Source organism: Cupressus sempervirens, chromosome 11 (assembly GCF_028749045.1).
Source record: "Cupressus sempervirens isolate cs-2001-9-10 chromosome 11, ASM2874904v1, whole genome shotgun sequence".
NCBI lineage: Eukaryota > Viridiplantae > Streptophyta > Pinopsida > Cupressales > Cupressaceae > Cupressus > Cupressus sempervirens.
The window spans coordinates 27,879,794-27,890,809 of NC_143128.1; the positions used below are offsets into that span (position 1 = coordinate 27,879,794).

Here is an 11,016-nt window from a genome sequence, read left to right on the forward strand (position 1 = left end):
CTTGGAAATGTGGCATACAAAGATCTCAACTTGTTTTCAAAGATAAAAATGCTGAAGATTGAGTGACAATTCCTGCAAATTTCATTCTCGTTAGCTCACTTTTAGCATACAACTCAAAAACTATCACTTATATTTGTCAAATGGTTATAAATATACAAAATTAAAAGAGACCATAATTTGATTAGATAATTAAGATGTTGAGGAAACTACAAGACAACTACAAGTCATCAAGTCCTATTTTCCTTACTAACAATTTATGCTATTTCTACACTGGAAAGTTGCAAGATTTGCTCACTGCTGTACAGATGAGAGAAACATTTTTCTTCAATGCATTGTAAAGAAATCATGCATAGATTTCAAAAACAACACTATTGCTCAAAGATTTCTGAAAAACCAATTCAAATATAGCAGTCTGAGGGCAAGCTATAGTAACTAGTAGACACAAAACTCACAAATGCTAATGTTCTCCAAAATAAATGTGAAAATGTGGGTATGATCACAAGTCATAGAGGTGAACAGGGAGGAGGATATTGTTGTGCTCTTTCTCAAGAGTCATATTTCCCAGTATTCTAAAGATGTAAATAATTACCTGATTTAGTTTTGAATATGCAACTCTACCACAAACAATATTGAAAATCCTACTGCAAGATTACATTATGTAAGAGCACAGGAAGAATACTTGATATAGATTTGCAGTAAAAATCAGATTTAAAAATACTAGTGCAATCTTGCTAAAACGGATGTCAACATCCCACAATGAGTATGTTTCTATCTGCACTTCATACCTTAGATATTATATGTTCTGGCAAAAGAAGGCAATTCCACAAAACACATACTACGTGTAAAAAGCAATATAACTTTGTTGCCTGCAATCCAAAAAATCATCATTGTAAATTTCAGTGCAGATTCCACAGTAGTCATAGAAACAGTATGCAAATTGACAATGGAAAGATTCCCCACAAAAAAAATATTCACCTCTGCTTAAGTGTGGAGAGTACCAAAGAAAGATGAAAATATACGGAACCTTTAAAAAACCAATTTCTTTTGCTAACCACCTCTACTCAATGATAATGCATACCTATCTGCAAAAGGCTCAACAAACTTAAACATGCACGTCTTAACGCAAAAGCTAAAATTCAATTTTAAGTTCCTCAAATATTTCCTTCATTTTCAGTTGCAAATTTTTTTTTCAATTTGACTCTTACCTATGTTCTGACAATTTCTTGTCTATCTGAGGCGAAGGCCTTTTCTCACACTATTAATGCTCTTAATCTTCCTGATAAACACATTATATTCTGGGTGTAAATGATGAGACCTACTTTTAATATGGCTACATGAACAAACAAAACACCTAAATAATAAAACAATCTATGGAAATGTTTATCTCATAAATAAGATAAGCTGAGGTAAATTTAATGGCCTTAAAAGGATATAGTTAGCCAAAATTGATAGAACAAATTCATCAAAATATTATAATGGAAAGGTTAGGAACGTAAATGAAGACTTTGCATATGAACAAATGAACATACTCCCTGCAACTAGAATAAAAAACGTGGAATCCTTGATAGCAACAGCATCTTCAAAATAATCTGCAAGAGGGAAACTACAGGCAAGAAAAAGAGAGAGCATATCAACTCCTTTAAAGGCTGCAAAAATATCTGCATGATAGCACCCCTTGTCCCAACAAACTTTGTAAGCTATCACGACAATCTGTGCCCATTCAAGAATCATAACATACAGAGGCCTCACCTTGTTTTTTAAGCCAAAAATGCTGAAGATATTGAGTGACAATTGCTGCGAAGTTTACTCTCACTAGCTCACTACCATAGCATACAAATTTTTAAAAATATTATATTCAAAGAAACCATAATACTAGTAAATAAAATGTATTTCTACCTGTACTTCATACCTCAGAAATTCTATTTTCTGGCAAAGAACATGCAAAACCAGAAACATGTACCTTGTGCACAAAGCAATGGAGCTTTGTTCCCTGCAAAACACAATCCAAATGAATTTGTCATTATAATTACCAATGCAGATTCCAAGATAAGTAATGAAACAGTCATTAAAACAAAACAAAGAAAAAGAAACACTTCCAATAAAAATTGTTATTCTTTATTTACCTCAACTCATTAGAAATGAATGAGGATCTCATCTTACAGTAGACCCAACAAACTTAACAGGCATTTTTTCAGGCAAAATTTGATATTCAACTTGAAGTTCCTCAAGCATATCCTTCATTTTCAGTAGCAATGCAGATCTTCTATTTGATCTCTCACTTATGTTTTGATAATTCATTGTATGTCTGAGGCAAAGGCCCATTCTCATCCTATTAGTGTTCTCAATCTCCCTAGTAAACAAATTATAGTCTGGGTGCCAATGATGATGCTTGCTTTCAATATAGCTGCATAAACAAACACAGTGCCTAAATATTCATACAAATCAAGGAAATACCTATTTCATAAATAAGATAAGCTAACCTAACCTTACTGGCCTTTAGGCCAAAGTGGACCAATGGACCTAGATGAGTTTGTTTATGATTCTCTTGTTGCTGAGATTTAAGAATAAATTTCTAGAAACTTTATGTGATTAACCCAATCAAGTATTTCGTATGTAAGGGTGTTTGCAGATTTATGTGTAACTGTGCCTCATATTATACCATTGCTAAAAAAAATCACAAATAAAAGGACCTGCTTATTCTCTCCTTAAGCGCAGCAATTTTTTCTACAGTAGTAGTAGCATCCACGAAGAAGTCAAAACTCTCTCCCATATCTAGACTCCTATGATAGTTAAAGATTGGTTTCGTGGATAATATTGAGTTGGGGTAGTATACTTTCTCGTTATCACTCAACAGAAACACTGTAGTGAAGATGTTCATTTCTTCCACAACCATCTGTACCATTCAAATATCAATTAGTTGTATGGTTGTATTCAAAAACCAATCTGTAACATTTTCTACTTTTTCTTTTTTTGTTCATAGGTGAATCTTCACTCATTTTAGTCATTTGTGAAAGGTAAGAAGGATGACTTTTACCTGAACTCCATCAACAATACACCGATCACCCACGTCAAATGGATGCGTGATAAATACAAACACAACGGCTTCAAAGATTGTTTTGCAGGTATTTTCGAACATGAAAGCCACAGGCAGAAGGGAAGTTAATATTATAACAATAGCACGGGTGCTGGCAATGCCCAGAAGTACCAAAGAGAACATTACTATGATTATAACCACAACTGCATTGATGAGTCTGTGTAGCTGTTTAACTGTAGTTTTGGAGTCATTAAGAGACCGGGAAAGTAATTTCCTTTCTTCAAAAACATTCATCTGCCACAAAAAAGATACATTAGTCAGTATGTCCCAAGAAAGAGCTAATAGAACTAGATAATTAGTATTGCCTAGTTTAACTTATTTTGTGCTGCTTTCATCGGAATAAAATAGCAAAATTAGGTCAAAAGAACATGAAATAAGCACAACGTTCCGAACAAAACCACATCTAGCTATATGTTGGGAGTGATACTTAAAAGCAATATGGAACTGATTTGAAATAGCATACCACCCAGTTTGCAAGAGACGATTCAGTGATCCTTCCTGTATCTGAGGCTCCTGTAAATTGGGGAAAGACTCTGCTCACCTCTGTTTTCCTCATTAACTTCAGCAGGTCATCTTCCTCAATATAACAGCAAAAGATGGGACTCTAATTTAAGTAAGAAAAAATAATTCTGAAACATATTCATTTTCCCAGAAGTAAATGAACCATGAGCCGTGGATTTTCCTGATATTCTCTGGTCCTATTTATGCTAGTGGGTTCATGCTTTTTCCTTGGTGCTTTTGTAAAAGTCAGGTGTTTGAGAAAAATTGCATTAGCACCAAAGTGATCATACAATACAAACTACTGCACATGATGCTTAGCAGAGCCGTTTTGGTATTAGTTCATGGTTTAATTACCAAACACATGAATGGGTACATGCAGACTGCAGTATGGTTAGGAACTGGGATACCAATTTCCAGTCCATAGTAGTGATCAAGAGTGCTTGTGGATCTTATTGTGTGAGGATGCCAGTTTAAATGGCAATGGCGTTCTGTTAAGACATAAATAAACTGCCAATAGTATTGCCTGCTACAAATTTTTATTGGAACAATCCACCAGAAACTAGAATTGGCATTATCTATGGACTATTAAATGTTAGCTTTCTAATTCTTGAATAACAAAAACAAAGCTTAGTACGGCACCTCATTGTAGGACAAAGCCTATGTGAGGTAAAGGAATTACTTCAAAGAACGAGTCAGTGGATGCATACTCTGTTCCACGCTTAGCAACATTTTCAAATATCCTCTTTGCCTTAATTGCTGCTTGACGTTCACTATCGATCTTCGGATCATGTTTATGGTAATTCAAAGACCTGTCAATTGTGTTAGCGATTCCCGAATGCCTGATATTTCGGATCCATCTCTTCATTTTCCAAGCAGAGACATTCCTCTGATTCAGCTTCTTTAGTTGTTTAATAGTTATCCCATTGGTGCTCCCTTCCTCTTTGAGCCCTGCCCTATCATTATTCTTGTTATCAGGAGGATCTATTTGAATTTCCACGTGTCCTGCATTGTTCGTATTATTTGTATCTGCTAGAGCAGAGGATTGATGGATTTCCATCATTGGGGGCGGAGATATAGTTTCAAGCACATATTGATGGAATATGGACTCCTGAATTCTGTCAAAATATGTTTTCACATAAAAATTCAAAGCCAAAATCTTCACCAATAGTGTTTTGAATAGCCATAGAAATGAGGCGCACAGAAGACAAGGTAGAAATGTCCCTATGTAATCCAACAGGTTTTTGTTCTCGGTAGCTCGCTCGAACTGATAGCAAAAATTCACCAAAATATTAGAATGTAAAAGAGATCACAAATATAAAGAGGAATTTGCAGATGACTAAGAAGAAAAACCCTATCCCCAACAAACAATAACAATTATGAAAATGCATTTTCATTGAGAAGAACAATTATGAAAAACGAGAGTGTGGAACGGTTACTACCTTTTTATCAAATATGAGATGCCAAGCGAGCAAAACTAAGCCGAACCAGAGGCAATTCTTCGCACTACTCCTCACTCCATAGACAAAGTAGAGGACCCTCTTTCTCAAAATGAAATTTCTCTCGATTACGAAAACCCCCACACGAATTATCCAGCCAGAAACGAGTCTCCCGGAGAAAACAAGCAGAGCCATCAAAAACCACTTCCATGACTCTAACCCCCAAATGAAACGTTTCTTCAGAGACCCGACTATGAGGCTCGAAAGCAATCCTGCTATAAGAGCAAATAAAGCTGCACATTCCAAAAAAAGCCATTTGTCAAATCCGGAGTGCTTGTAATTTGGAGGAACCTCCTCTTCTTTGATGGGACCAAATTTTTCTTCGATATCATCTGCAGCTGAGGGACATTTGTTCAGATTCCTTTCAGCCATTCTTGTAGATTTTTCCATTGCATGAAATAAAGAAATCGTATCCCTGACACAGTAAATAAACTATGAAACATTGTATCCATGACACGCTATATAAGCTATGAAACACCTTTTCACTTTCCATTCCAGTCCACAATCCGTTCGACTCAAAAACCATTCGCCTTCCCTCCCTTACCAAAACCCAAATTACAGTCCAATGCAAGCGCGAATGCAATCGAAAGAAATAATGAGAACAAAATGACATTTGGTCGTTAATGTGGCATGATAAGAATTTTTATTTGATATTATATTAATAATTATTATTATTGGTTTGTTAATAGATAAACTATGATACATTAATTTACAATTTGATTTAAAGATGGATGTATAGATAATAAATATAAAAATTGTCTTCACTAGTACAATTGAGAATGGGTAAGGTTAGATTCAAAAGATCAAAGTATATTATATGTGATTAATTGAATTCCTTTAAATATATAATACTAGGTCTATATATAATATAATATCAAATTTATTAAATTAAAAAAATTAATACTTTGAAAAAAGTCATATATACATATTTGTTTTGGAACATTTCATGTTCACATTAATCTACACTCTTGCAAGGATTTCGAGAAGGATGTCATTATTTTTCTATTTTATGGTGAGGGAAGCATTGCCTTGTATCTAGAGTTACTTAACAGACACAATGAAAACTTGTCCATCTAGTTGTACTAAAGATGTCTCTAGGTGAGTGTCATTAGCTTCAAAGTTAACAAGGTCATTAAAAGAGTCACCGAAATGAGCTAAAGTGGGAAGAATATCTACTAACAAAGAAAGACCTCAAACATTGAAAGCTTGTTAAATTTATTCAAAGGGAACAATTGGTTGAGTGTCAAATTGGGTTTGTTTGACATCTACTTTAAACCATGTGACAATTTTCTTTGATCCTTATCAAACATTTCACCTTAGATAGGAATTTTAACTATTACTATCATTATCATTTTGTGTTTCTTAATTTTCTTTAATACAAAATCCTTACGAGTTTATCCTTCTTTCTCATCTCATTGTTGGAAAAAATTATTAGGAAAGTTGAGGCTTTTAAGGTGGGGAGGCGGGTGAGGGGGGGAGGGGGGTATGGCGGGGACCTGGGGGGGGTGGGGGGGGATCCCCTTACTTTTATAAGGTTCTCTTAATATTAGTGATAATAACTTTTGGAATACTTATACATTACTTTTGAATTGATTTAACTATAGAATTATTATCTTGGATTCTAATGTATCAAATACAATACACATAAGTAACAATTCTTCACTGCATTATGTTCACAAATATATCTCACACATCTATTATTTATCAATATTTTTTTATAAATATATCACACAAATCTATCATATCAATAATTATACGTCTCTTATGATGCTTATGAAACATTTTTTTGTGTATCTAATGAATACTAAAATCATATTACGATGGTAACCTAGGAACCATATAATATAGTTCTCATTGAAAGAGCTTAAAAGGAAAACATGTTATTCCATCAATATTTTGCAAAAGATTTATTATTATTATGTTAAATTATTGGAAAGCTAGAATTTTCCATATATAATTTTCTTTATAGTTGTCATTTGTGACAAAAATTAACTTCTTTTGTTCCACTAAAATTTCAAGTCCTTTTGTGGTCTCATCTTTGATAAAATTTAACTTGTTCTCAATGTCATTTTTTGGCATATATTTAAAAAATTCTCAAACAAAGGTCTTGCAATTTTCTCATAAGCCTATATAAGCTTATTGTTTGCTTCTTCAAGATTGTCCATTAATTCCTAATTCAAAGAAATGTGAATTTTATTTTGGCAAATGAGATAAGCGGTAAGCATAGGACCTTCATAAAAAAAGGTTTAATTAACCAGTTTGTATGAATCTTAAAGTAACATATCCAAAAGGACCAACTACATAAAGAGAAACTAATTCAACATGTTTTAAATATTCGATGTTAGTAAGGAGCAATAAGTTTTTACAATCCAAGTTATTAAGGAATTTGTAGGAATATTTATGGAGAGAATTGTATGGAAATGTTTACATCAACATCTCTTTATCACCTACCTTGATTTATTTTGAAGATTAGTGTTTTATAATGTTCACAACCTAAGTTGCCTAAACCAACTTGATGATGAACCATTAAGTGATTTTAAATGTAGATGTAGATATTGTTATTCAAATTTCTCTGAAACGTTCTCTTCAAATTCATTCAATGCATTTACATATATGTATATGTATACATATATACATATAAGGACATTTGTTTTGTTAAATTGAACCTTCTCATATTTATATAATGATATATGAAAATTATTGATTCAAATAGGAAAAAATGAACAAGTGGAACTTTTTGTTGCTAGTGGGCATTCTTTAAACTAGAACTAAAAAGAAAAAAAATTACAAAAAGAGAATATATATTAAAAATAAAAATGAAACAAAAAAATGATAAGTAACAATTGAAGATAACACCTTTCACAACATTTATTTTGGAGGAAAATTAATTATCATTTTTATAGAAAAATGTAGTGATCAATGCTCCAATATTCTCAAACATGTTGTATATATATGCAATCACAAGCTATAAAAGGGTAGAATCTTGAAAGAAAATTTGATATACTAGATGAATATACAACCTATCATAAAGATATTGAAAAGTATATTATAAAAAAGTTGCAACTATACAAATTTAATCAATTGTAAGCTTTATAAGTAGAGTATTTTATATTGTATAAAGTATGTTTAAAATGAAATAATTAAATTGATAAATTTACAAAAATATAATATATAGATAATTTAATATTTTAGAATTTCGTTGATAGGAACTAGTACATTATAGGTCAAATTTCCACCTAAATTTTCGACCAAGCTCTTAATTGGCTTGTTCAATACCTTTTTTTGTTTTTATACCCGAGTTGGTCAAAATTTTGACCAAATTAGAGTTTCACAATTTGGTCAAAAGTTTGACCAACTCAGGTTCAAATAAAAAAATAGAGAAAAGTTTGTTTGTTTGTTATTTCATCTCTGCGGCACAATTAGGGTTATTAGAGCTGAGGATTTTAGGATTGCAAAAGCTATTGGAGCTAAGGATTTTGGGCATATCTAATGAGAGGTATGTGGTTGATTGGATAGGATTCAGTTTTAAAATTTTGCTCCATGCTTCCAGCGGATACCATATATGTGATGTCTTGATTTACTATTTTTTAACTTTCCTATGCAGTGCCATTGACATCAAAACTATATATTTCTTCCAAACACGGATTTTATAGCAATTGTGAATTCGATGGTAGTGTGCTAGGGAAAGGGCTAGGTTGTACGTACCAGAATACCCCCATGAAAGTACCGAACAAAGGGTTCCAAAATAAAGCTATTCTTATTGGGATCTCCATTCAAGAGCATAAAACCCTAATGAAGAAAAGATTTCTCCCCATTAGCAATAGGTAATCCCCTTACGGCAAGCCACAAGAAGGGATCTCCTACTGAACAATAGGCCCAACAAGGGAGTTCTTCCAGTTGGAATTCATTATTCTAGGAGCACCTGGTTGATTGCCCAACAAGAGAGTTATTTAGAAAAAGAAAAACTCTGTAAGAATTAGTATCATTGATTTAACTTATAAATGTGTGTCTACTGTTATCAATTTGATATTTTTCTTCTATGTTAAATGTCATGTCTATCCATCCACAAATAAATCACAATCCATTGGTTTTGTTTCTATGTTTGATTAGTTTTTGGTGTCATCATTCTCATCTTTCAAATTATTCGAACAATTATAATCTCCCGTTACCCCAATTAAATCATTGTAAACAAATCTTCATATCATTATATTAGTCATACATGTCTATGTTGGACTTCATCTGAATGCTATAAAATTCTAGGCCATTATATATAAAAGTCTGGGTTTGGTCCCAAACCAGTAAACGTAATCCTGACCTATATTACAATTAAATGAATGCCTAATGAATTGGTGATTCACATCCTCCTCTTCTTATATACTACTCCAATCACAATGATAGTAATTTTTAAAAATGAAATACAAGCTGTTCAAAAAGCTAATTGAAATGTGTTCAAGTAGTACAATAGTCATAATTAGAACAAGTTCAAGCAAAATATTACCAAAAAATAATTTGCAAAACTTCCTTCAAATATTATTTTAAATTTAGGATGCTTTTGTGTTTTTTCCCCTTCTACTATGATTGCAACTAGAGACACTGTCTAGTGATAAAATTCATAGAAACTAAAATCAATGGTGATTATGAAGCTTTAGAACTCAAAAATTCAAAAAAAATTAAGTATACAATATATCAACCATGAGTTTTCCCCTACTAATGATACACAAGAATAATTGAAGGAGTTATATTGTGCCCTGACATTGATAGCTTAGAACTCTCCTCTGTAGTCGTTCTAACAATATCAAGGGTATTTCCATGGAGTAGCTTATAGGAAGGACCTCCAATCCCTTGGGCTTGAAAGTACTTTTTTAACTACAGTGGCATCCACCATATATCTCTTGTAACCTTTAAGAGAAGTAATCCTAAACCAGCTGAGGCTAGCACTACAACCCAAAAAACCCATTCCATGATCTTAACCAAGAAGATTTTTCTGAATGAAACACAACACTTTGAGTTTGTTTTTTACTTTAATTTAATTTTCTATCCCCCAATTCCCAATCCTAAAGCAATCAGCGAATATGCATGATAGACAAAGTTGATAGAACATAAACCACAAAAAAAAAGCTATCGTCATGATGATATTGTATCATATAAACAAATCAAGTAGGCTTAGCTAGTTGCTGACAAAAGTTATGATATTGACAATAGTAGATAGACAAGATTACGTTGTAAAATCATATATATTTATTGATCAATGCACTACATATATAGTTGATCTTTATTTATGGTCTTAAACTCATTGCCCGTGCTAGCTATCTTGAGGATATCCGTAAATTTTTATTACCAAGATGTGAGTTGAAACCTGGGGTGGGTCTATGCATTTTATTTCTTACTACTTTTAAATTACATATGAAAATAGGCTCATGAGTGTTTCATCAACATTATTTTTTAATTTGGATCTTAAGAATTATGTGAACAATCTTCTTCTTTCAAACATCTTTGTAGAAGTGGACAGATCATGCAATCCAATGCTAAAGAGTTTGAAAATTGATAAATTAAAAAGCTTCCGAGATGTAGTTGGATTGAAAAGGTGAAAGATGACTTTTAGTTACCGTAAAACTATGTTAAGTTAAGGCAACAAGTCCATTTTTTAATGGAAGGCATTCATTTGGTAGGCTAAGTATTATTGTGACATTTTTTAGATTATTCATATTAACTTGATTTTTTATTAAGGAAAATAGGTGTTAATGGGACCTTGAAACCCTACAATAGTAAAATAAAAGCATAGATAAAGTGCTTAACATATTATCAGCATAAAAACCACTAACAGAAGTAACAGCTTCCCATAGGAAAACAAGTAAAAACATAAATAAATAGGGAAGCAAAGCAAACAAACAAGGACAAGCCCAAAAAGCCAAGAGAAAGGCTCAG

General features: G+C 32.5%; 1 protein-coding gene across 1 annotated transcript; it reads right to left on the reverse strand.

The window, feature by feature from the left end:
• Positions 1 to 786: 786 nt before the first annotated feature.
• Positions 787 to 5,463, reverse strand: LOC149528063 (mechanosensitive ion channel protein 6-like). Its single transcript, XM_089807992.1, has 10 exons — positions 5,035 to 5,463; positions 4,275 to 4,859; positions 3,950 to 4,102; positions 3,558 to 3,698; positions 3,035 to 3,328; positions 2,691 to 2,893; positions 2,161 to 2,404; positions 1,910 to 1,990; positions 1,530 to 1,710; positions 787 to 866 (listed from the first exon to the last, which is right to left on the reverse strand). The coding sequence occupies exons 1-10, from the start codon at positions 5,461 to 5,463 to the stop codon at positions 787 to 789; spliced, it is 2,391 nt and encodes a 796-aa protein (XP_089664118.1).
• Positions 5,464 to 11,016: the final 5,553 nt, after the last annotated feature.